The sequence below is a fragment of the Oryctolagus cuniculus genome, chromosome 13 (genome assembly GCF_964237555.1).
Source record: "Oryctolagus cuniculus chromosome 13, mOryCun1.1, whole genome shotgun sequence".
Classification (NCBI taxonomy): Eukaryota; Metazoa; Chordata; class Mammalia; order Lagomorpha; family Leporidae; genus Oryctolagus; species Oryctolagus cuniculus.
In genome coordinates, this window is record NC_091444.1 from 8,829,866 (window position 1) to 8,857,586 (window position 27,721).

The 27,721-nt window shown below is 36.6% G+C and overlaps 1 protein-coding gene across 2 annotated transcripts; it reads left to right on the forward strand.

Moving 5' to 3' along the window:
• Nucleotides 1-503: 503 nt before the first annotated feature.
• Nucleotides 504-25,264, forward strand: RGS18 (regulator of G protein signaling 18). 2 transcript variants are annotated; one of them, XM_002717695.5, is made up of 5 exons: nucleotides 504-843; nucleotides 1,493-1,594; nucleotides 2,548-2,609; nucleotides 21,543-21,709; nucleotides 23,415-25,264. In XM_002717695.5, exons 1-5 carry the CDS (start codon nucleotides 725-727, stop codon nucleotides 23,670-23,672), a joined length of 708 nt encoding a protein of 235 aa, XP_002717741.2. In that variant the 5' UTR covers nucleotides 504-724; the 3' UTR covers nucleotides 23,673-25,264. The 2 variants fall into 2 exon arrangements, with proteins under 2 accessions (XP_002717741.2, XP_008266955.2); XM_008268733.4 differs by lacking the exon at nucleotides 1,493-1,594 and having other exon boundaries at nucleotides 505-843.
• The last annotated feature ends 2,457 nt before the right edge of the window (nucleotides 25,265-27,721 follow it).

The window sequence follows — 27,721 nt, forward strand, 5'->3', positions numbered from 1 at the left end:
ACCTAATGATAAAAATTTTTATCTAATTAATTTATTAACTAATTGATTTGATTATTTGATTAGCTATTTCCATGGACCTATGCTAACAAATTATTGGATTAAATCTTCCTACTGCCCCTTACAACCTTAAAACTCTTACCTACTGTCTAATTTTAATACAGTCAAGTAAACATAATTAACGTTCATACCAATATGACAGAGTTAAGTGCAATTTACTTACTTAACTTGAACACAAATAGTAATAACAAAAACTAGTGAAAATGATTTTTCAAGAACAAGGGAAAATGTCTCCTCATGTCTGATGCAAAACTTCACCACCACACATTCTAACAGACACTACACACACTAAAGAAACTTTAAAAAAGTTCCTGTGGGAAGTGACAGTGTCCTTTGAGCGTAGTAAAGTATCCTTGGACTTCCACAAACATGAAAGAGAAGCTGCCGTGTGGTAGCCCTAGTCCTTATCTTGGAGCCCAAGAGTCACTTTGCAGTTTTGTGGCATCATTTCCTTTCACTGCGCAGTGCTAAACCGTACTTCAGTTCCTCAGTTCCACATTTTAGCAGAGGCAGGAACACAGCTCTTGATATTTCTTTCTTTTTTTAAGCATTTCTGAAGGAATTGAGAGAACTTTTTATTCTACCATGTAGAACTATGGAACAATATTAACAAGTGAACTTGAAAGAATGTAATAAATTAAAACTCTCTTCATTCTGGAGAGAGAACATGGAAACATCATTAGTTTTATTTTCTCAATTAAATATGTGTGAATCCAAAGAGAAAACTTTTTTCAGATTAATGCATGGTTCAGGAAAAGAAGAAACAAGCAAAGAAGCCAAAACGAGGTAAAAGTATAAACTTTAAACTGACTTGTTATTTTTAAATGCATAATTTATGTTGAATATTTGCTATTATTTTTCAAATATCTATTTTGAAATGTATTGATTAAATGTTGCAACTGAAAAAAGTATTTTAGTGTTAGGAGTTAACAACTGTTAAATCTAGAGTGTTTTATTAAAGAAAAAGTATAGAAGCCACACAGAATGAGCCCAACGGCAATTCAAAAACTTTGTAGAAAATGTGATTAAAATATTAGCTTATTTTGGTGCAAAGATACTTTCTAATCCATGGATAGTGCTTTCAGAATATAAATGTTCCATCAACTTTCTGAAGACTCCTTTTTGCATGGAATCCAATTTTTTTTGCACAAAAATAAATTTGTTTTAAATTCCATTTTCCATGAACTTTTTCATGAACCCTCACACAATCTTTACTGGAATATGGTCTCAAAGAGTTGAATGCCCCTCAGGAAAAAGAGAAACATATTTCACATATGTTATCCCATATCCTCCACAAACCTAATATTTAAATCATACATGTGTGTGTATGTGTGAGTAGGAGGTGGGTATACCAATTTCAAAGTTTGTTGGTAATCATAAGAAGAGAATATCGGTGTCACCTAAATTGTCTGAAACTAATGTCTTTTCTTTCTAGAGCTAAGGAAAAAAGAAATAGGTTGAGTCTTCTCGTGCAGAAAGCCGAGTTTCACACCGACACCCACTCCAATAGACCAGGGCACTCGGGCAAAGAATCACGGTGAACAGCTTTCATTATTTGGGGGAAGATTTTGCTGATTCTATCAATAAATACTTAATAAAGAGGAAATTAGGGATTTCAATTTTATTAAAACTTGTAGTTATACAATTAACAAGTTAGAAGCTTCATTCCTAGAAACTAGGAATATTTAATAAAATTAAACCAGCTTACTAGCTTTAATTAAATAATCACAAACAATTAAAGGGACTTTTTAAAAACTACTTACTATATTTAAAATATAAATATAAAACTATATTATAATATATTTACTGTTAAATTGATGAAATGTAATTAATTTAAGAGTTTTCACAATGAACTACTATTTCTTCAGAAGTGTTCTATGTATAACAGCAAGTAAACTACAAAGGCAGGCAATTGCAATTTTTAACATTTCTACAATTAAACAGAATATGGAATAGCCTCTTATATTAGTTTAACAACAGTTATTCCAAATTTGAACACCGCCAAGGAAAGATCCAAGAATATATTAACTTCTCTGAAATATTCATTGTATTGAGAATGTCATATTTCTTATCATTTGTCAAACTTCCTGTATCTGTTCAAAAAAATAATTGCAGCATATTGTGGTTAGAGCTTCAAGGAAATTGCAGTTAAAGTTTGACAGAAAGATACTCTCAGTTTAACTTCTATTTGCTGAAATACATACAGAGAGCTGACCGAACTTATTTGTATTTGTTTTCTTGTGTTTTTAAACTAATAAATGATTTATTTCTCCTGAAAAACTAAAATAATTTACACATCTATGAGATCCAAAAGAAAATTAACCGATGTTTCTGACATTTCTAATTTAAATTCAACTTTCATTACAGAATAATCAAAGGAGAAACCTTGTGAAATACAACTGAAAAGAGCAGTAATACAGCATATGTTAGAACAGATTCATAAACAGACTTCAACATACTACATTTTAAAGTATTTTGTTTCTTGAACAGAGTTCTCCTTGAAGAAGCAAAGAAATGGGGTGAATCATTTGACAAACTGCTTTCCCATAGAGGTTAGTGATATTTTCACTAAATATTTTTCCTTAATGGAAAAGTATACAAAGTATACATGAAATTATGCAAAACAAGATATCATAAACACTTTGCATGATTGGAAATTTATGATAACCTTGGTTTGTAACCAACAGAGGTAACTAAATAATGAAATAGTTGACAAATGGAAAACTTCTTAATATTCTCAATTTGTAAAGAATTATTTATTATAGGTGAAATACTATTTATTTGTACTGTAGTGGACAATTTCAAATTTCTTAATTTTTCTGACTATTGAAGGAGGCCCTCATTTTATTAAATCTATGATTAATAAGTTATTCATGGTATTTTCAGTTTTCCGTGATCAAAAATTTAAAGTGATTTTTTTCATGGATATTTAAGAAGCCCTTGTTAAATACTTTTTTTCAAAAAAATTTATTAGTTAATTTTTGTGTGTTTAATATCAATCATATATTTTTAAAGCAGAACTTTGTAGAAAAGTTTGCAATTGAGAATGTAATTAAAGTCCAGCTTAAGGAGGAGGACAGAGCAGAGCACCCCTTTGGGCCCTCTAACTCTATGGTGCCATGTGGGGCAGGGTCAGCGTCTGGACTGCCAGTCTCCAGGGTTAGCTGACATATAAAGAGGCAGGTGAGCAGATTTTGTTCTATTCAGTGCAGGACTTCTTTCGTGTAGCAAAACGGACAAGTTGAACTGAGTGGGTGATGAGGCTAGGCAACCCCACGTTTGCTGTTCTCCAGTCTGAACCAGAGTTCACCAGGCAATGCTTCACACATTCTCTCAGCCCCACAGCTTCAGTTTATACCTCAAATGTTTCCTGTCCCTTACCGTTTTTGTCTGAAACACACAAAATTCTCAGCTTACCCCCAGATCATTCCAAGATGAAGCCAGCCAGCCAATTCTAACGACTGCTGATGGCCTTGCCAGTGAGTTTTACCTTCTCAGGCATCTTTTTTTTTTTTTTTTTTTACTTTATTTTAAGACTTTATTTATTTATCGGCAGGTAGAGTTACAGACAGTGAAAGAGAGAGACAGAGAGAAAGGTCTTCCTTCCTCTGGTTCACTCCCCAAATGACTGCAATGGCTGGAGCTACGCTGACCTGAAGCCAGGAGCCAGGAGCTTCTTCCTGGTCTCCCTTGTGGGTGCAGGGGCATCTTCTACTGCTTTCCCAGGCCACAGCAGAGAGCTGGATGGGAAGAGGAGCAGCTAGGACTAGAAGCAATGCTTATATGGGATGCAGGCACCACAGGCAGAGGAATAACCTAGTGCGCCATGGCGCTGGCCCCATATTATACTTAAAATTTTCAGATTTTTAATTCATAAAAAGGGAACAAATTTCATGTATTTCATATATACGGTTTTAAGAGCATAATGATACTTCCCACCCTACCCTCTCACCCTTTCTCTCTCCTTTTCCTATTTTTCTTTTAATGTTTACAATGACATACTTTCAATTTTCTTTATAATCAAAGGATTAACCTTCCCCTAAATAAAGAATTCAGTAAGTAAAAAGTAGAAAAACCACTGTCCTTCAAGAGTGTAGACAAGGGCTATTAACAATAATAAAATCTCAAAATGTCAATTTTGCTCATGTTCATTACATTTTTTAATAAAATGGTTGCAACTGGACATCATTATGCTTAGTGAAACAGGCCAATCCCAAAAAGACTCAGGCTCCTTTTGGAAAAGCTAGTTCCTGTTGCCAGAGCAGCATGCCGTGGACACTTGCAATTTCGCCATGTTCCACTTACTGAAATACAAACTTTCTAACCTGCCCTCATCGTCTGTATTTCTCCCCCCCCTTAACTGTCCAACTGTCACTTGATCATGTCCCCTTGAATTTACTGAGAAAAATTCTATTTCTGCAGACTATCCCTGAAAACCTTCCCTCTTCCCATGGAAACAGATGCCTGGTTCTGAATGTAATATTGATTCACAGAAAGAAAACATAGGTAGACGAATCAGGCTCAGATTCAGGGGAAGATATAACCAATGGCGAGTTGTGTAAGAAAAGAAATTTGTACTGACAAAAATGTAACTTGCTACTCCTGCATCCTTATTTCACTCTAAGGCAATCATCACTCCCTAATTTTGCTCACTTTCCCTCATTTGCAGTATCAAATAATTTATTGACTATTGTTAAAATTCTTGCTAAATACATCCCAAACTTGTCCTATGTATCTTTTTTGTTATTTTAATGGACCCATAAAATTGTCCAAATTTATGAGAGATGGCATGATATTTCAAAATATTTGTATCATGTGTTATGATCAAATCATGGTAAGTAGTATACTTATCATTCCAAATATTTACCATTGCTTTGTGTTGAGAACATTGAAAATCCTTTTAGGTATTTTGAAAAATATAATAAATGGTTGCTAAGAGTAGCCACCCTACTGTGCCACAGAACACCAGACCTTATTCCTCCTGTTTAGCTGTATTCTTTGTATCCAATACCATCCTCTCACTATCCTCTCTTCCCAATCTGTTTCCAGCTTACTAACCACCACTACTATATTGTGAACTTCTATGAGATGAACACATTTGGCCTTCACATATAAATAGAAATACACAATATTGGTCTTCCTGTGTCCGGCTTATTTCACTTAACATAATGTCCTCTATTCCATCCCTGTGGCTGCTAGTGACAAGATTCCCTCCTTTTTAATGCCTGAATAATATTCCATTGTGCATTTATGTCACTTTCTCTTCACCCATTCATCCACCAGATTGATCCAGTGTCTGGGTTATTGTGAATGTGCCATCCTCACTGTGTTGCTACCACCACCTTGTTCAGGTCCAGGTCTGTCATAATAGATTAATTACAACAACCTATGTAAAACATTGATGCCTAAATTTGCTTTGTTTTTTAATCTCTCCACATATCCAACATTTTTGGCACATTATTGCTCTTTAATCTCTTCAATTGCTCAGAGGAAGGGAAATAAAAAAGAGAAATGGAAATCAATGTTTTACAATTTGATTGTTTCTTAGAAGGAACTAGATGTTTTTATTTGTAAATTTCCAAACCCAACTTGTCACCTCAAAAATATTAAATGGTCAAATAATATAACTGAGCTTATTGCTAGGGGAAAAATTAGACCAGAGTTCCTCTGACATTTGAGTTGTTGTTTTCTTCTACAGCATAAATGTTTGTGTAAGCTTAGTTAAGCTCCATAATCACTGTGACTTTCAGCTTCCTCAATGTAAATGGAGCTAATGGCATTGTCACCAATAAAAATAGATTTCTGTCAGGATTAAATGAGATGATGAATAGGAAATCAATAAAGTTGGACACTACACACGTCAGTGACTATTGCTATAATGAAAAATAATAATCAACAAGTTTAATAATCTTTTTCTGTTTCCATTCTACTCCCAATGATATCTTTCAGTTAGAGAGTTAAAATTTCAATTGGAAGTAATATATGAAGTAGATTTATTATTTATCTTAATATATAGCTACATATTAATTCTAAAATATGCTATCCATTCATAGCTAAAGAAAAATTTAGCAGGGAAATTAGTTCTTTAGAAAACCCTCACCTGGTATTTTGTAACTCATCTTCTTTACAAGTGATCAGTCAACACCAAGCTGACAACACTCCACTGGTGGAAACAGTAAGGAGCTGTGACACAGCAGCAGTTTAAATCCCAAGGAGATAACACACGCACACAAAATCTGCACTTGACCCACCTAGACACTATTACCATGTTTTATGATCAAAGTGCTGACTAATTATACTGAATTCACAAAAAATCATGTTGCCAGCATTATTTTATGAAATCAAAAAATAATTTTTATCACAATGCTTACTGAAATGCTAAATTATGAAGCTTAAAATTATCACAACAAACAGTATATTGGATGCAATGGTGAAATTCACCTCACTCTATTGACCTAAAAGTTTTATTTATATATAAATATATAAATATATATATATATATGAAGGCCTACTTAAACACACACAGTACACACATTTTGCAAGAAAGATTTTAATCTATCAAATTTTATGCAATCTCCCTGTGGTTAAATGTGCAAGTTTCACATATTCTCTATGTCACGTCAATGTAAAATAAATGAAAATTATATTAAATTTAGCCAAATGGGAAATAAAGGGATAAGTCAAAAAAAATACAATGGAAATCTGAGTACTCAGTATGACAAAAACAGATGACAGTAAAACAATTGTAGACTGATTATACCAACTTTAGGAGTGCAACCACAGATCAGATGGTTCTTATATTGGATTTAGGGGATTAATCAAAATTCTGAAGCTGGGCAAGGAACAAGAGAGACCATTCAAGCAGAGAGTCAATATAGGCATGAGACATTAAACAGAGAAGTTTATCTAGGATATTAAAGACAAAGTAATTATTTATGGAGAAACTTCATTTGAAAAAGAAAGGGTGGCTACAGTGGCAGACGACTGGCCAGGGATTTTTGTTACATCACACAAAAACCAAAGGATCCAGGAAGAGTTGTGATAATTCTGCCAGCGATGGCATTCAAATTTTATTCATGCATTTTAACTATTTTAAAAAAATTACAAAAATGAACTGAAGGTAAAATCTAAGAAAATCTGAATATAATATGGACTTTAGTTGATAATGATGTATCAGTGTTGGTTCATTGTTACAAATGTATCACAGCAATCTAAGAACTTAATAACAAGGAAATTAGTGTTGCATATATGCTAAGACTGGGATAACTTCACAACCTCTGGTAAATCTAAATTTATTCTAAAATATTCATTTAAAAATGAACTCAGACATGTAACACAGAAAATTCTAACACAACAAACTATATCAATAATTCAATTTCTGTTCTTCATTTGTTTATATGCAGTGATTAGGGTATTATTTCTGCTATTGCTATTTACTGGCAAATTTGTCTAAAGTTGCAAAATGAATCATAAAAAGCTATAATGAAAATCTATATATGTACCTATAAATTAGTAATTTCTAAATGTTAACCTAAAAAATAAAAAATACTAGCTAATTAAAAAACAATATCAGACTATACCTGTCAGTAATGATCATCAATTTCAAATTTAGTATTCATTGGTTTTCTCAATGGTTTTCCTTATAAAAGTAAATGTTATGGCTTTGAACTTATAAAAATAAAGCAAATGCAAATAAAATACCATGTATGTACATTATGAACACATAGGTGGTTCAATATTTTTAATACCACAGAACTTGCAACGCACCATTACAAAAGCATAAAGAGTTTACAAAGAATGAAAGAATTCAACAATGAGAACAAAGGGTCATTCTTGAGCAGAAAAAAAAGGTAGGCAAGGTTTAGAGAAAGAAGACTTTTTGACTAATCTGGAAAAACAGTTTGCTTTTACTGAGGGAAAGTGCGATGAACAAAAACATCAGAGAGTCAAATTGGGGGCAAACATCTGAAGACTGCGTGTTAGAAAGCTAACTCTGATTCAGAAAATTCTACAGATACATTACCTACAAAGCTGTTACAGATACAAAAGCTAACCTCAAGACAAGGACCATTTTGTAAGGAAAACAGAAGACCTTCTGACTTACTGATGTGTGAGTATATTGTAGAGTGAGGAGATGAAGGAATAGGAGATAATGGCAAACCTAAACCAAAGATCCCTTAAATTTATTTCCCTACTAATAGGAAGATAATGAAGCCTGTTATTTATAGAGACAGCTGAATAAAACTCGTGACGAGATAATGGGTTAGAGTTTGAACTTAGTTGTAAATTTCATCAGAAGGTTTGCAGGGTTTTTAGATATACACCTAGAATATGGAAGAGTAAGCAATTCATAGAGATTTTCTACTTACATTACACAGTTGATAACTAAGGATCTGAAAGCAAATATTACTTCCTCTATCAATAAAAAATACTTTAAAATAATACAAAATAATTGTTTATTTTCCATATGTGTTTCTAGTCATTGCAAAGAATTGCAATATTTTTAACCTTCTTATTAATGACTATTTACTTGGACTTTTTACATTCTGAACTGCAATTCTTCAAAGTACATTTCTGATAACAATGCATAACATGCAAGAATAGAAGTAGGGTATGCAAACCACTGTACTCCCTTGATTTGAAAATATGAACTGACTATACTGTGAAAAATACCTATGACTGACTTGAGTAAGGCTGGAAGGAAATGCGTGCATTACTTTAGGGAAGGAAATAAGTAGTTCTTACATTCTACCCTGTGACTTCAAGTTAGCCTACTTAATTTTCAGTTACCAATTATCTGCAAGGTAAGAGACTCCAGTGTTCTACAAAGTTAAACTTCTGACTGAAGTTGACCCACAACAAACACTCCCTTTCTTAATCCATCTAAAGAACAACCAAAAATTATGAATGTTTAAATTATGAATGTACCACATAAGTAAGTAATTCTTGCAAAAGAAACCACAACCTTCTCTGGCAGGTCAGAACTATGAATGCCAAATGTTAAAGCATCAACAGTGCAAGCCAGCACTCAGTTTATTATACTGTACTAGGGCTTCAACTTCAGAGTTTTCTTAATTCTTTGTTTCATTTGGCTTCTTGGCATCAGAAAAATGTTCCAACAGATGCCAGCATTTCAATTTAGCAACATGCAATTACGAGCATTTCATATTTGTATGACACATTGAGCCAGCTTCTTCCAGTGTGAATTCTAATCCCAGGTTCTATCAAGCACTTTTGGCAGCTACTTTCCCACTGCTGCCTTCAAAGGACTGTTCCGCAAGTTACTGCCCTGTGTGAGGAATGGCTCCATTGTGACCTTGCTTAATGCAGCTGTCTAAAGTGAGCTACAGAGACAGGAAGTAACTAATGTGCTGGGATAATCACATACAACATTGTGCGTTACTTTTTTAGAAGTCATTTACTTAAAATTTAAATAAGTAAACTCCTTTCTTAGTCACCATTCGTTCATTTCTTGAATTAATATTTATCCTTCACTGTTATATTCATATTATGCCAACAAAATCCGTTCACTCTGGCTCATGTTTCGTGAGCTCTCCAAGCCTACTCAGCACTTTTCTTGGTAGGCTCACTCTGACTTCACTGTGAATGTCTGCATCAAGCTCAAGATTAACTGTGGTAACAAAGGGCTTTGGCGTAATATTCAGGTCACAGCAGCTGGCGGAGCGGACACACATGCCTTGAGAGGCAGTGAAAGGGCCTATTTGAAAGAATGTTTCTGTTATTTTCCAAGAGATTTCTATTTGAATTTCATGCAAGCTCATTTGCTTCCGCTGCTTCAGACGTTGTCCCTGCAACTGTCCATCCACAGTGCTTGGCACACACCTGTCTTGCCCCTTTGGTTTCCACATTCCTCAACTGTAGGGATCTGCTTCTTCCTGGCAGTTCAGTGGTAAAGCCTTGTGATTCTAAACAAGAGAAAACTGGGCTCAACCCCTTGTGCTGCCTTGTTACTTCAACTTAACCCTTGGAATGTCAATGTCATCTGTAAACCTGAGTTTAATGGGACTTACTCCACAGGATTAAAAGGAAAATTAAATGGAATCATGCCAACAAAGGGCAAATAACAAATGTTCCAAGACCTTAGCAAACTCTCAAAACCCTAATTATTGTAATTGGCCTTATTTCACTGAAATATATAGCATAAGCCTCAGGCTCATACAAGGTGTTTCAAAATAATTTAAAAACAAAGAAAGTTACTTGAATAAGCAAGCAACGATTACAGTTACTGGCATATGGATGATTCCTTTGAGGTGTCAACACAAAGCATTTTATTGTAACTGAGATCTCTTAGTAAGACAAGTAATGGCAGATCTTTCTGAAATCAGGACATTCATTAACTCAGTTTAGGAATAATTTTAACCTTGACCAATCCATGCTTACATGTGAAATATGGATAGAATCAATTAAAATTAAGTCTGTTCACTTTACTAGGGTCAGTAGAACTATTACTATTCATAAACCAAATAAAACAGTTGGCTTTTTCCAAACTCGATCAGACCTAGAACAAACTGTCTCTCAGTGTAATACGGCAGACAGTTCATTTGCGCAAATTTGCTCCAATTCCCACTTAAATGATACTAAAAGAAACAACTATTGGCCAAACTGAAAAGCCTCTTGTTGTGAAAGTGGGAAAGCCAGGACCTGTCTCATAAGCAGAGCAATAGCACCCCATGCTATGCTTTTTAACATCAGCAGAGGGCACATTTCCATTCGTTCCGGTATTTGTTTAATTAGCGTTGCCTGAAGATAGTCTCACAATCGTACTGTCTTGCTCCCCCTGGTTTCCTAATATCTAGCCAAGAAACTCTTCTGAAATCAACTTTATAACAACTTCCAAATAAAACATACCAAGATATTAACCCTGCAAAGAGAGATGAGAAATTTTCAAATTCTACAATAAATATAAAGAATCTATCAGTTCTGCAGATAATTATGAGAGACAAATTAAGAGCATGTTTTTAAAATCCAATCCAATAAAAATAGATATTAATCTGAGGGGATGAGGGACAAATATTTTTAAAAATTGAAAGAGGAAGGAAGTATGAATGCTAGGCAGCTGTTGTTTTTCCACTGTCCTAAATATTCATCAAGGCAGAAGTCCTAAAGAATTTTTTAGCCATTATAGTGGAGGGTCCGGCTAACTGCTTAAAGTTTGGTTCAAGACAGTTGCCACACAGATTATTATGGAGAGGTTTTCTGTAGTTTTGTTTTCACAAACCTCAACATTGCCCCACATTTCAAATTTACTTCAATTTCAATTTAGGGATTGAAGGCAAATTTTACTTTATTCTCCTTATTTCCTTCCAGGATCATTATAAAAGAAAATGGAGGGAAAACAAAAGGAAAGTAAAACCAGGAACTTAGCACTAAATCCATGTTTCTAGCCACATAAGAGAAGGAGAAAGTACAACCTCTAGGCTGTTGCCAGACAGCAGCCAAATGTCAGTTATTCAGTCCATTCCAGAAAGTCATCAGCCTAAAGCTCCAGTTTCCCCTCAAGCCTAAGACAATGGTGTGATTTGGTCTTCAAAATCTAAAGAAATGTGCTGTTGTAAAATAGTAGTAACACAAACTGGTTTTGGACATGTCCAGTTACTGAAGTACAGCTGATGAACCAAATTCCGGGCAGGAAACTCAAACAGGAACACCCTGGAAAACAACAGTCCTTATGGGCACTTGTGTACCAATAAACACCGGTCAAGCAGCACTTCTGACTCCTGGTTGTTTAACGTCACTCCGGCAGGTATTTTGTTTTAAAAGCATTGAAATCAGGGATAGACCATTAATTTTACTCTGAGAACACATATTTTTAGGTATTTGCAGAAATTCTGCTATGTTACCAAAATGCTTCAAAGAACCCTCCTCCATTTATGTTTCCCTTTTTACATTCTGAGAAAAGCTCATGCTTGGTGGGAGAAATAGATCTTCAAAGTAACATACTAACTGAGCAGTAAGAAGAAAAACAACAGAAATAAGAGTAAAATATCACACGTACTGATCCTTCTTGCTTCTTCCCAGCACTCGGTTTGCTCACTCATTCAGGGATCACTTGGCCTTCAGGCTTCCTAAGACAGCTGACTGGCTAGGGATCACCTTACTAGCACTCCATGGCTGCAGACAAGCTATGAAGTGGCTCCTCGGTCTTACAATGCCTTCTCCAGCTCTTGCTGAGCCTGACCTACCTTTGTCTCCTCAATGTCTTTACTAACATCTAACCATAGCATTCGGTGCTCAGGGTTGGTCAACTGAGGGAAAAAAACGGCTGAAGTTCTAATCCCACTGAAGCCTCCAATACTGTAGAGTAGAAGAGACCTTTGTCACCCTTTCGTCACAGTAGGGGTTGCAGCCATCCATACTCTAAGCTTAGGGATGTCTGTGAGCCGTCATATCTTCTTCTGACTATGGATTTCTTACACTATAAGGTCCAAGAACTTTAGTATACTAAAAAGATTGCTTACAACATTTAAAAAAAGGTGCCTCGTGATAAGACAAGTTCTATAGATAGAAGAAATAAATGGTGGCATATAAAGTGTTATATAAAGGTTGTGTCAGTTTCCTATTGTCTGCTGTAGCAACTTATCATAACTTTAGTGATTAGAAAAACACCAATGAACTATTTTACAGTCCTGTAGTTAGAAGTCCAGTAAGTGTGTCACTGGAATAAAATGAATACGTCAGCACACTGTCCATCTTCTTGATTGTCTGAGGGAGAATCCCTATCCTGATCATTGGATTTTGGAGAATTCGGTTCTTCTCAGTTTTAAATCAAGGCCCCTGTTCTCTGGGTGACTTAGCTTTCCAGGATCCACTGCATCCTTGGCTCGCGGTCATCGCACATCTCCAGAAGAGCAGCAAGGAGTCAAGTCCTCATGCGTATCTGATTCACCCTTCTTCCTTCCCTTTCAGTGTTAAGGACTGACATGATCAGACTAGAGCTACCAGGATCATCTCCCCCTTTCAAGGCCTTAGCCACAGCCGCATCTGCACACGCCTTGTCCCTGGTGAAATAACATCTGCATACATCCCGGGGATTCATCATGCACATCTTTGTGGGCCGTTACGCCACCTACTACAAGAAATACTGGCTTCCTGGGAAAGATACACTTTGTATTTTTTTTTAAAGTGAGATCTAGGGCAACTGAATTTACCTGAAACTGGGTTTCCTTGCCTATTAAAATGAATATTGAACATATTCCAGGCATCTGTTGAGAAAACTAAATAAGGAAAAGCACACAGGCAACATTTAGCCCTTAAAACCTTTAAATGTGTTATAAACAGAGAACCCCTTGGTTACTGCCATCACTCCCCCAGGAGAGAGTCCTTTTTCTTGCCACATTTGCCATGGAAATTTTAATATTAGAAACAGTTCAGGAAACAGTGAATATAAGAAATGGTATATAAGTGAAAATTATCTAAACAAAGAAAGCTGTAACTTTTTTATTTCAGACTTTTTTAAACACAATACCAGGGCCGGCGCCGCGGCTCACTAGGCTAATCCTCCACCTTGCGGCGCCGGCACCCTGGGTTCTAGTCCCGGTTGGGGTCCCGGATTCTGTCCCGGTTGCCTCTCTTCCAGTCCAGCTCTCTGCTGTGGCCCGGGGAGTGCAGTGGAGGATGGCCCAAGTGCTTGGGCCCTGCACCCCATGGGAGACCAGGAGAAGCACCTGGCTCCTGCCTTGGGATCAGCGCGGTGCACCGGCCGCAGTGCACCGGCCACGGCGGCCATTGGAGGGTGAACCAACAGCAAAGGAAGACCTTTCTCTCTGTCTCTCTCTCACTGTCCACTCTGCCTATCAAAAAATAAAAATTAAAAAAAAATAAAAATAAAACACAATGCCAGAATGTTTGCTTCTGGTCTTATAAATTACTGTATTGAAATTTTAAAAATCTTTTTATCAGAATATTTGCATGTGTAATCATGAGACATATTGGTGTTTAAATTTCTGTCCCTTTTATTAATATATTGATCTTTATTTTGGAGAGGTACAGGAGAAATATAACATATTTGTCAGGTTTTGATGTTAAGATTATATTACCCTCACAGAATGAGATGAAAAATATTCATTCCTTCTCTATTTTCTGAAAGAAATTGTGCCAAATTGATAGTTTTTTTGTTTTTTGTTTTTTTCAAATTTCTAAAGTAACTCACTAAATCTAGCCCAAAAGTTTTGGTGGGGGAAAGTGATCTTACTATCAAATCTATTTATTAATTAAATTAGAGCTATCACATTTTCCATTTCTTCATTGTCAGTTTAGGTAGGTATAGGTAGGTTCATCAATTATTATAAATTACCTTTATTGACATGAACTCAAACTCTTCACCTACTTTCTTTATAATATCTGTTATACCTGTGGTGAAAAGATGGTTTTATTTATAGTAGGAAAGGTCTTGCTAAATGTTCTATTTTATTAACATTTTCAAAAGCCAACTTTAGGGGTTTTTATCATGTTTTTTTTTTCTGTTATGTAGTTTTTTGCTCTTGCTTTCATTATGTTTTCCCTCTACTTACTGTGAGTTCTATTTGCTCATTGTTCTTTTTAGATATTAAAGCTAAAACTTAGATTTTGATTTTGTACCTTTATACTTTAACTAGTATACCCTTTTTGTGCAATAAATTTTCCTTTAATCATTATTTCAGCTGCTTATCACAAATTTGGATGTGATGTACTTTCACTATAGTTCTACTGAATTTTCTTATTCCTTATTCTTCTTTGACCTGGGAATGATGTGTGTGTGCATTTTTTATTAACAAACATTGAGGGACTTTTATAGCTGTGTTATCAGTGTAAATTTTTACTCAAACCACTTCTGAGCACTGGACATACCGTGCAAGATATAAATCTCTTGACTTAGATTCATTTAACATCCCAGCATACAGTCTATCTTGGAAGATCTTTGTTGTGAGCCTGAAAAGACCTGTGGATCCGTGTGTTTAAAAATTGGGAGTTAGGTCTATTTAGCCTACAACACTTTTTAAGTTTTATATATTGTCATTGATATTCTACTTTTTCTGTCAATTAATAAGTGAACCAAAGTAAAATCTCAACTATATCTGCGGGTTTTTTCTACTTATTTCAGTGCTCCATATATTTGGAAGCTCTGGGTCATGAGTCTCTGTATTTATGGTCATTCTGTCCTAGTAAGGATTGACCAGTTTATAATTATGAAATGAGACTACTCTCTATTTTGAAATTTTGTTGTCAAGCTACAAAAATTTTTTATTTAGATTTCTTAAATATAACTTCTGAATTGTGCATCATTTTCATCTTTTTTATTTAAAAAGTCTATTGTAGCTGAATGTTTACCCCAGACTGACAATCTCTGAACTTCAATTGCATAGTCCACTTAAATGTAATGTCATCATTGTTATAGAAAATTCCATCTAGCACCTTACTATTTTGTTTTTGTACAGATTTTTAGCTACTTATCACCAAAAAAAAGGTTCAATTTCTGTTATACTGTCAGGCCCCTCCTCTTTTTTAGAGCTTAATAGTATTACTTTCATCTATTTAAGGACGGATGCTACAGATTAAACATCCAATTAAGGACTTTGTTTACCTTCAAAAGAGATGGTCTGTAATACCTGGACCAATGTCTGGAACACAGCTAGCATGTGATAAATATGTATTCAATCGATGGATGAGATGTTCAATGAGAAATTCAGTGTACTAACAAACGTAATTAATAACATAGTTGATGAAAGGTAAGAATACAGCATGGAATTAGGAGTAAGCTTGAATAGCCCACAGTGATAGCCAAGAGGAAAGACTGCCCCTCCTGGAAGGTTTATCAGCCACACAGGCTGGCATCCAACCTTCCAGGTCCTCAAAATTGATGTCATCGTGTTAGCATGCCAGGAAGAATCCAATTCTCAGTAGAAGGCTCACACTGGCAAACTCATGAGGCTGAGTTCCAACTTAATAATACAGATTCACAAATAAAACTGTCACCGATAGCCATTCCTCTACCTTTTCCTAGACCAAAAGAAACAGCCAAATCATAATAAAAATTTTGCTTGCCGAGCATGAAATTAGGATCTTAATGAAACATTTAATGGCTCAGACTAAGATAAGGATTGACTTCTTAAACAGACTGGCATATTTTTAATTACATATATATTTTTTCTCATGGTTAAATAGGACAAATCTTGGGGGGTTGTTTTTATTTTAATACTTACTGACTCTGTTAACTTATCTTATAAATATTATAGTCTGTCATTTCCTTTTAAATGCAAAAAGTCCTAGAACTGCTTTGTGTTTTTAATGAATGTTTTATTTTGAATCACTGATTGATTTATTAATTCCTTTAGTAAGTAATCATTGGGTGATTTCTTCAAGCCAAGTACTAGAAAGTTGGTGGCAGAAAACTAGGCAAGGGTCTTTACCTCATGAATCTCACAATATCCCAGGAGAAATGACAGGCACCTGCCACAGAGACTTTGATGTGCCAGCCAGCATCTTAAGAGCCCAATACATGAGAGACACCAAATTTCTTGAGAGATTTCTGAAGTTATCTCAGACAAGATGACCTCTAACTTAAACTCAAATAGATGGAATGGAGTAGCGTGTGGAACTGGATTGTTAAAATTAGAGAAAGATGTCAGTGAGCATTTCAAAAAGAAAAGAGGGGGCCAGCGTTGTGGTATAGTGGGTAATGATACCACAGCACCCAATTCCAGTATCCCATATGAGAACAGACTGTTGCACTGGCTGTTCCATTTCTGTTCACTCCCCAGATGACTGCAATGGCCAGGGCAGGACCAGGCTGTCAAGAGCCTGGAACCCTGTCCAGGTCTCCTACACGTCTGGGAAGGTAACAGAAGATGGCCCAAGTACTTGGGCCCCAGCCACCCATATGGGAGACCTGGACAGGGTTCCAGGCTCTTGGTCAGCCTTGTCCTGCCCTGGCCATTGCAGTCATTTGGGGAGTGAACCAGCAGATGGTTCACTTTCCCTCTGCCTTTCTTCTCCCTCTCCCTCTATTTCTTCTCCTTCCCTCTCCCCCTCTGTTACTATGCCTTTCAAATAAATACAAAGTAAACATTTAAAAAAAAAAAAAAAGTAAACGCTAAGAGAGGCTGGAACATGCAGCAAACACATAGCACTTCTCTTGTGACTGGAACTGAGGGTCAGAAAATGAAAGAAGACAGGGAAAGTTCTAAACAGTGAAGAATCAAGAAATCCGTACTGTAGAAAAATGTCACTGACTACTGTGTGGAAATAAACTGAAAGGGCAGACGAAAAGACAAGGAAACCTGGAGCCAGAGCTACCAATTAGGGAGGACTTACAACAATCAATGTGAGAGAAAGTAAGTACAGATTTCATAAAAATAAAAGACAAATTTAGGACACATATAAGCAAAAGGCACAAAATTTGATAAAGAATTCCATGTGAGGTTAAGGAGAAACTGGGCTTCCCTGGAGATAAGGGGCAGGCTTCCGGTCTAAGTCGCAGAGTGGATATACTCATCGAAAGGACAAAACAGGCAGGGAAGGTGTTGGGTGAAAACGCTGGATTCAGCCGTGACATGATGGGGTAGGAAAGTCAAAGGAGATGCTTCCCGCATATTAGCTGGTGTGAGCACTTGCAGCTCAGGGAAGATTCTGGGGAGGAATTCTGAGTTAATCGGTGTGTTGACTGCACGTGAGCATGAATGTGACTTCCAAGGAAATGCAGTGGAATGGAAGGAAGAGAAGGGGTAAACTGAGAAGAATCTGGAAAAGCAATGTCGGAGACGCAGAGGAAACCCAGGAGAGGAGGTGCCACACAGAGAAACAGCAGGCAAGTCTCTACCGTGCCTGCCGCCGAGAGGGATGACCTAACATATGGACTGAAGCAAAATGTTCCCTGAATACAACATTAAGTCAATTTGGCAAAACTAATTTAAGTAAAGTGTAGAATAGCAACCCCATTTCAGTGTGTTGGGAAGTAAATGAGGCAGAGGGGATTAACAGACCAAGTGTAGGAAACTTAAAGAGCTTATCTTTTTAAGGGGAAAATATAACTCAGTAACTACAGGAGTATTTGAAATCATGAGGCTTTTCTTTTAATGATTGCATATTTGAAAATGAAATCTTTTTAATGAAATCAACATTTAATTCAAGGAAATGAATTAAAAGTTTTCCAAAATTAAAATTGTTTTAATGCTTCATGTTGCCTGTAGGTGCCGACAACGTGGGCAAAGTACAGCACAATGTCAAGGTAAAGGAGTTTCAGGAAAAACAGTGAGAGAAGAAAATAGGGAGCTAGAGAAGCAAAGGGGAATAGAAGCAAAGAGAATAGAAAAGAACAGAATCCTAGAGGTCATCCCAATCCATGGAGTACTGAGGAAATTAAATCAACAGAGGTAACTGCACAGGGAGGTGACCAGACATATGAACCAGGAGGCAGAGTATTCCAGAATCTCCCTCTAAGGAAGATTTCCACGAGAAGGTGGTCAGCACTGTCTCATGCTGCCAAGTGCAAGTCCCAGTGGACTCTCGAGATTTTCCTGGGTAAAAGCCGTCCCTGAGGGCAGAAAGAGGAATAGGCCATAACCAGTGTAAGAACACATCTTCCCAAATAGCACCATAAATACTATCTTTTAACGTCACTATGTCGACCTTAAGTTCAAGATACATACTTAACAGTAGAACATACATGCATATATAACATTAAATAATGTCAATTTTCTCACTCATTTTTAAACGTCTACCTTTTACGACTTCATCATAAACTAACTGACTGAGAGTAGCAGCAAAGGTCTAATTTGGATCAAAACTAAGTGTCTCAAATAACAGTTCGAGAGGGTGCGAAGTCTGAGCTCAAGGCTTTGCAGTGCTCGGTTTCTATGAGGGCTACCTTACTGGTTCCTAGGTAGCATCCTTCTTAGTATGTTTTCATGTGGTGGAGAGAAAGGGCCCTCACCTCACCTCTTTTTGTCAGGTTACTGGCCCAACTGAATGAGGACTCGAACCTTACAACTCTGATTAATCTTAATTACCCTCTGAAGGACACATCCCCAGATCAGTTACACTGGTGGATGGGATTCAGCATATGAAATCTTTGGAGGATATAATTTAGCTCATGGCAACTACTGTGTCTCTATTTGTAAGTAAAACCTGGAAATGGTAGAAAGTATAGTAACCTAAATAAATGTTTTCAGAAATATAATAAAATGTAATTGGTTATGATAATAAAATATATTTCTGAGGACCCATAATACTTAGGAAAACATTTGTACCTATGGTAGAACATTTCTATTTCCTTCATATACAATCAGATAATTTATGATTTGAGATAAAGATATAGCAGCTTGTCTTCTGATATACATGATAAATGAGTGTTGGTATTGTTTTTCAGCTATATTGCAATTTTTTGTTTTGACTATATGCTATCTTTTTTAAAGATTTATTTATTTATTTGCAAGTCAGAGTTACACAGAGAGAGGAGAGGCAGAGAGAGAGAGAGAGAGAGAGAGAGAGAGAGATGTCCTTCTATCCGATGGTTCACTTTCCAGATGGCCACAACAGCTGGAGCTGTGCTGATCCGAAGCCAGGAGGCAGGAGCTTCTTCCAGGTCTCTCACATGGGTGCAGGGGCCCAAGGACTTGGGCCATCTTCTATTGCTCTCCCAGGCCACAGCAGAGAGCGGGATTGGAAGTTGAGCAGCCGGGACTCAAACCGGCACCCATATGGGATGCCGGCGCTTCAGGGCAGGGCATTAACCCACTGCACCACGGCCCCGGCCCCTCCTATATGCTTTCAAAATAAATTCAATCTTGTTACCACAAAAAAAGAAGAAGAAGAAGAAGAAGAAGAAGAAGAAGAAGAAGAAGAAGAAGAAGAAGAAGAAGAAGAAGAAGAAGAAGAAGAAGAAGAGAAGGAGAAGGAGAAGGAGAAGGAGAAGGAGAAGGAGAAGGAGAAGGAGAAGGAGAAGGAGAAGGAGAAGGAGAAGGAGAAGGAGAAGGAGAAGGAGAAGGAGAAGGAGAAGGAGAAGGAGAAGGAGAAGGAGAAGGAGAAGAAGAAGAAGAAGAAGAAGAAGAAGAAGAAGAAGAAGAAGAAGAAACAAATCTAATGATAGTCATGTAAATTCAACTTGAATGTGGTTTCTTCTGAGAATGTTTACCTGAAATACCCAAACAGAACATACTCTCCTCCCCTCCATGCTGCTGTAGTGTAAGACCCAGCCAGTCAAGCAATTTCACTGCTTGGGATTTATCCCCGTAAATGAAGACTAACTGCCATACTTAGATTGTTTCAGCGGATTTATTTGTAGTAACAAAAATGTCACAGAAATAACTCATATGTTCCTCAATAGGTAAAAGGTTAAACAAATCACTGTATATCCATATCATGGAATACAACACAGCAATGAAAGGAAACAAACTATTAAACATGTATCAACCTGAATGCATCGCCAGAGAATTAAGCTGCATGAGAAAAGCCATATAAAAGTATTGAAATGACACAATAATAGCAGTGGAGGATAGCGTAGTGCTTCCTGTGAGTTACGGGCAGGTGGGTATGGGAGAGACATGAGTGTGATTATAAAAGGGTAAAATGAAGTACCCCTGCAATGTTCCATATCATGATTACACCAGGTAATGCAAGTACCTTAATTGTGATACTGTACTGTAGTTTTTCAATTGTAACATTAGTGGTAACTGGATAAAGAGTAGATAGGATTGCTCCATTATTCACAAAGTAAATATATGCAAATCTATAATTTTCTCAAAATAAAGTTTTATTGTAGGTATGCCTATGAACCAAAAAAAAAGGTAAATGTCAAAAATGTTTGTTTTAAAAATACACCAATTTGAAGTCAATTTATGTTAGGGCTAATGTAAGCCTTATCTGTTGGAGCTTTACACACCTAGTAATGATCAGCACCATCATCATCACCCCTAAGATTTATGGGGTTCAGGGCAAAAGTTTCATAAAAGAGGGGATCCCATTATACGTCTACATGGTTGTGGGTTACACTTCAAGCTAACAACTATATATACAATTTTTAGGCCATTTTATTGGGTGGATTGAGAAAAGGAGGATGTACAAATCAGGAAACAGTCTTTGGACAGGGGGGGATTCAGGATTCTGATTAAAGAGGCAGGTCTAGAAGTGGCTGGGAATGAGTCCCACTGCAATGGCTTCTTGGCCACATGGAATGAGCCTCATACTCTGGGAGGGCAGAGCAAGTGAGTTACAAAATGAGGTACACGGCAGGGGTCCCATTTGCTCTTAGGACTAAGGACATAGGTCTATGTGTGTCAGTAAGAACAATTCTAAGTGTGTCAACTCAGAAACTATGCATGGTTGTGACAACTAGAGCTAATTTATATGCAGTCCCTCTTATCTACTATGTGTGAAGTGAGCTGATGTGCTGCATTAGAGAAAAGAGACAGTTTTGTCAATTTTTACAGTTATAGTATATTTTCCCACCATTAATATGATATAGCTAAATATATCATTTCTCTTTTTGGTAGATGGACTAGAAGCTTTTACCAGATTTCTTAAAACTGAATTCAGTGAGGAAAACATTGAGTTTTGGAAAGCCTGTGAAGATTTCAAGAAAATCAAGGAACCTCAACAAATTACTTGTCAAGCAAGAGCCATATTTGAGAAATTTATACAGAATGATGCGCCACAGGAGGTACAGTGAAGATGACTGGAAACATTTATACATGTATAATGAGGGACTATACCTTCAACAAACCCGGGTTCCTATACATTCTACCAGAAAGTTCAGGATTTACTTAAAACAAACATGGTTACTCTACAGATTTCTGCACACAGTGTACACTGCAGGATATTACCACAAAAAGAAAGGTACAAACTAAGAATGAATACAACTAATTACAACATTTTTTTTGACAGGCAGAGTTAGACAGTGAGAGAAAGAGACAGAAAGAAAGGTCTTCCTTCCATTGGTTCACCCCCTAAATGGCCGCTACAGCTGGCGCTGTGCGGATCCGAAGCCAGGAGCCAGGTGCTTCTCCTGGTCTCCCATGCGGGTGCAGGGCCCAAGCACTTGGGCCATCCTCCACTACCCGCCCCCCCCGGGCCACAGCAGAGAGCTGGACTGGAAGAGGAACAACTGGGACAGAACTGGCGCCCCAACTGGGACTAGAACCAGGAGTACTGGTGCCGCAGGCGGAGGATTAGCCTAGTGAGCCATGGCGCCGGCCTAATTACAACATTTAATTGAATTACTTGTCCACATTAATCACCTTACCATTAGCGATCTCTCACGTGGAAACTAAAGATATAAATGATAAAGACAAGAGAAATCAAGACATTTGTATCATGCTCCATTTTAATATTAGCTCATCCAGCGATACAATGTTTTATTTGTCCACAGGGTTATTCCTCTACTTTTAGGTAAACCAAAGTTGGCAATGGTGCATGTGAAAAATAAAAACTGTGGTTTTCTATAAATTCAACACGAGGTAATTATGTGATCCAATTGCTAAAAGGGTATGAAACTAGCAAATATTCCTTGATTGCTCTCATATATAAACAAAATAGCATTTCTGTGTTCCCACTATGTGTTCAATAAATAGATCCTCTTCTCTCAGGTGACAGAACTGGTAGTCTGTCAGTGAGAGGAACTCGGTTTGGCTACAGTTAGTACTGTCTACGCAACAGCACTGCCCATCTGGATATTGTTCCACAAGAAATGAAGGTTATATTCCTTGCTTCAATATGTTTTTAATGTTTTATACTTAGATGTGCTACTCTGTCTTCTCCAAGGCCAATTTTATGCATAGTGTAAGAAAGAAAAAGAGGTAGCTAGTCTTATGATGTTACCCACAAGGGACAGGAAAGGGTCCCTCCCTGAAAATCCAACACTGTCAGAACTAGCTCTACAGCAGCACTCTGATGAAAGACATTGCTGGCTGCTACATCATCAGAAAACACACATGCTTGAGTTCATGTTTGCCTGTAGGAAAGTATCATAACATCACAAAATGAGTGTTGGGACAAAACAGAAGCCCCATCTTGAAATCTCAAATATGATCTGAGCTCCCTGTTTCTTATTACTCCAGTTACTTCAGCTCTGGGAGGTTTAGCCCTCCACTTTGAAAATAAGTAGATTAATCTAATGACCTCTGTGAAATCTACCACTGCTATATTCCACATTTCTAAATTAGTAGAGAGTGAAAATGCAGGAGCCTGCGGAGGGAAGCATAGAAGAGATGCAGCACAGAAAAAACTAAATCACTGGCTCTCTGGACCCAAAAGAAGAAAAGCTCCTCATCAACCAAACGCAACTGTGCCCACTTCAAAATTTTGTCAGTCTTGTACTGTTTATTTGACAGATTGATATTAACTAAAGTTTTCTCCTGTCCATCCAGGTTAACCTTGATTTTCATACCAAAGAAGTCATTACTAAGAGCATCACCCACCCCACCCTCCACAGTTTTGATGCTGCACAGAGCAGAGTATATCAGCTCATGGAACAAGACAGCTACACACGCTTTCTGAAATCTGACATCTATTTAGATTTGCTGGAAGGAAGACCTCGGAGACCAACAAATCTTAGGAGACGATCACGCTCATTTACATGCAGTGAATTTCAAGACGTAAAATCAGACGTTGCCATTTGGTTATAAAGAAAATTGATTTCGCTCACTTTGATGACAAATTTATACATCTGATTCAAAGATGTAACATGTTTATGTTAAGAAATAGTTACATCGCCTAAGATAAAATACTTATGTGAAAGGATTTAAAAAACGTAAATCAAAACTTTGATACTTTTGATACTAACAAAACAGTCTGTCAATATTTTCTATATAACCTTTCATTTGATGTCATTCCTTTCATTATCATAAAAATATTTCTTACCTAAAAGGCAGTAAAGAAGAAATAACATTTTGTAAAGTTGTAAAGTTAAGAAAAGACTAAGCTTTCACGAAATTTCAAAATTTTATTATATCTTTACTTTGGATTTTTTTTCTCTCAGTGTAAACAACACAATATTCTAATGTCCACATGTTCAGGCTGCATTTTCCAAAAAGGAAAGCACTCACTTTCTTTCTCAGTAGCAGAGACGATAGGTGTGATCCAGTTTTTATAATGGAAGAGGGTGAACGTTTGCGCTTCGGTTACTAAACCTGAATCAAGAGTATCAGTTTGTCACTTCTAATTAGAAGTCAGTCATGGGAACTTTAGTGCAGACACGTTCGTCTCTACATAACTTTCAGGTTTGTGGCCACCATTGTGGGTTAGGGCACGGCCTGTGATGCCTCCCGTAAGAGCACTGGTCCCAGTCCCAGCTACCCAGATCCAGCTCCCTGCTACTGTACCTGCGAAAAAGCAGAAACGGTCCAAGTGCTTGGGCTGCTGGCACCCAACAAGGAGACGTGGAAGGAATATCAGGCTCCTGGCTACAGCCTGGCCCAGCCCGGAACACTGTGGCCACTTGAAGGACTAAACCACCAGATGGAAGATCTCTCACTCTCTCCCTACCCCCTCCCTAATTCTGCCTTTCAAGTAAATAAATAAATAAATAATAAATAAATAAATAAATCTTTGTATTAAACAAAAAGAAAACATTTTCAGGTTAAACATGAAGTAGGTTGGTGAGTGCGGATGGCATTCATTCACACTTAGTCCCATTGCCAAGTGTAGACTTACCCAGTTCCGTGGAGCACTTCTGGCCCAGAACGTGAAGCACATCACGTATACCTACCTCCAGGGTGGGATTTCTTCCCTGCTCAGAGAATCTCTGCTGGAACAGTAGGCATCCAGTGTCTGAGTGATGACCAGATGAGCCTTTTCTCCGGAGTAATTAGGTCTTGTGGAATCGGGGTAGAAACAGACATGAGAAGAGGTGAGGAAGGAAAATTTTACAGGCTCAGTAAGTATTTACATACTCAGAAAGTGTTTTTCATTGATTATGCTTATTACATGTCTCATTTAATACTCTATTACTCAAAAATGTTCATACTAATAAGTATATATAAATATGTGGACAATGTTTAATTTTAAATTATATTGCATGAACTGCAAACATCTGTAAAGATGTCATATCTTTGACTCATAAATGTTTTAGTGAAATATAAATGTAAAAATTTTAGATAGTTTATAGTAATAAATGCTTTTAATGTATCCATTCATACAGTTTATTTGATCCTCTATTTGTTGACTGTCCTTCCTATTGTCAAATAAGAAATAAACATACTTCCTTATGTTCAAATAATATTGGGATGCCAAGTATTAATTCAGATATGGTATCACTGACAACTACTTATACTCTTTATAAATATCAAAACAAGTATCGTGCATTTAAAATATCAACTAAGAAAGTGGTTTTTAATTTTCCTTGACTGATTTGTATTTTATCTGTGGAAGCCTCTATATGTATATAGAATTTTATTGCTTCATATAAAGAGTTAAGACTTGATTCAAGCTTTCTGATTTCATCAGAAATATCATGAGCTGCTTTTTTCTCTGATACTTTTTCATGTTAATGTAATATTAGTACAAGAAGAACAGATTCAATGTAATTCATACATGCAATTCTAAGTATATAATGATATTCCTTTCCACTCTCTCACCTCCCACTATCCTTCCCTCTCCTTCTCTCCCTCTCTCCCTCCTTCTCTCTCTCTTTCTCTCTCTTCTTCTCTTTCTCTCCCTCTCTCCTTCCCTCCTTCCTTCCTTTCCTCCTTCCTTCTTCTTCTTTCCCTCCTTCCTTCTTTTTTCATTTTTGAGATAAAATATTTTTATTTAATATTAAAGTCAAGGTTAATGTTTCACTAAATAAAGAGATCAACAAATAAAATGTAAATAGACCCTAGCTCAGCAGTAATATAGGCAAAGGCTACAAATAACAATCAAATGGAAAAATTACATTGTTTTAGAACCCATAATATGTGTGATATAGCCTCTACACTGTTAAAACTTTTCAAAAGTATTCAATCTCTTGGTTAAATTATGAAATATTCAGCGAGACACCACGAAGACACTACAGGGCTTTGTGACAAAGTTGATGCCTGACTTCAAGGGTTTGCGCTCTTTGGAAGAGACAATGTGGGCAACTGAAGAAAACAAAACTAATAATTTGACAAGGGACAGATGCCAAACAAAAATGTGCAGATGGCACTGAGTTCTGGCTGCATGAAGGAAAAAAATACATCAACAGTCTCAATGCCTGGGTTCCCTATTGGATGTCAGAGCTTCAGAAATGTTAAGGATACTTTTAAGGATATTCATTCTCAACATTCTTTTAAAAATTAAAACTCAGGGTTTCAAACTTCTAATTCTTTTCAAGGTTCCCCATACCCATTGATTAAACAGTAGACCAACTTTATATTCTCCAAAACATCTTTGGTGCTCTGGCAAGGGAAAAAGTTTAGTAAGTATGGTTAACAAAGGAAAACTTCAGACTAAAAAGTAGTAAGGGATAATATGTTGCTCTGAGAATAATAAGCACTTTTAGAGAAAATTTAGAAATGCATAAAAGGAAAAAAGCCACAGGAATTTTTTTTGACCAGTCCAAAGTACAGTAATGTATTGGAATATATTTAATATACTAGAAGAGAAATAGAATTGCATGAATTAAACAATTTGGGACATCTTGAAGTCCATAATGACCTAGGCTGAACCTCGGCTGTCAAGTTTTTACATAATAGAAACTCAGTAAGTGATGTGGAGTCAAATGGAATAAAAACGAAGCAGTATGAAGCCACTGCACTGTATCAGTAAAAAGATTTTAAATGTAATACATTTATATTTGAAACCTGCCTCTGCTACTTATCATTTAAGGAAGTTACTTAAATAATCTGTACTTCAATTTTTCATACACAATATTGAAAAGCTTTTACAATCTTCTTATGATGATTAAATTTTTAAATATTTGTAAAGTGCCAAGTATACATTAATTGACTTTACCATATGAATGAGATTATGGAAATTATTTCTCTATTTAAATATCACATTTTAATTATAACATAAACTTTCTCTAATAATGACTTGGTGAGAAATTAAACAAATGCCCTTGAGAACAATGAAGTTTTCTTGAATAAAATATGGGGACAACTATTGCTCTCATCAAATCTTTTGTATTTTTACACTGCATAGAAAAGTAAATAATGATATTTTAACTAAATGAAAAATATAGGAACATTATAAGCTGAAAAATTCTTCTGAAGACAAAGTTAAAAACAACAACATTGGGGCCGGTGCTGTGGCACAGCAGGTTAACACCCTGGCCTGAAGCGCTGGCATCCCATATAGAAGCCGATTCAAGAACCGGCTGCTCCACTTCCAATCCAACTCCTTGCTCCTGACCCCTGGCTCCTGGCTCCTGGCTCCTGATCAGCACAGCTTTGGCCATTGCAGCCAATTGGGGAGTGAACCATCAGATGGAAGACCAACCTCTTTCTCTCTCTGCCTCTCCTCTTTCTGTGTAACTCTGACCTTCAAGTGAATAAATAAATCTTTAATTAAAAAAAGAGATAGATCTTTTAAAAAATGACAATTTTTTTTAGCTATATTCAGTGTTGCCCTTCTTTAGGGAAAAAAAAGACAAAGCATTTTCAAGATAGTTAGCTCCCTACCCCCAAATTCTCAAACTTATAGCCAGGCACTGACTTTATCTAAACACATTAAATTTATTCTTATTGTGTTATATTAACTGGTCTTATATTTAATT

Excerpts from the sequence above, each read along its gene's own strand:
- RGS18 (XM_002717695.5), top strand. The coding sequence starts at position 725 with ATGGAAACATCATTAGTTTTATTTTCTCAATTAAATATGTGTGAATCC. Across the intron at positions 1,595-2,547 it reads CACTCGGGCAAAGAATCACG|AGTTCTCCTTGAAGAAGCAA; the intron begins GTGAACAGCTTT and ends TTTCTTGAACAG. Across the intron at positions 2,610-21,542 it reads CAAACTGCTTTCCCATAGAG|ATGGACTAGAAGCTTTTACC; the intron begins GTTAGTGATATT and ends TCTTTTTGGTAG.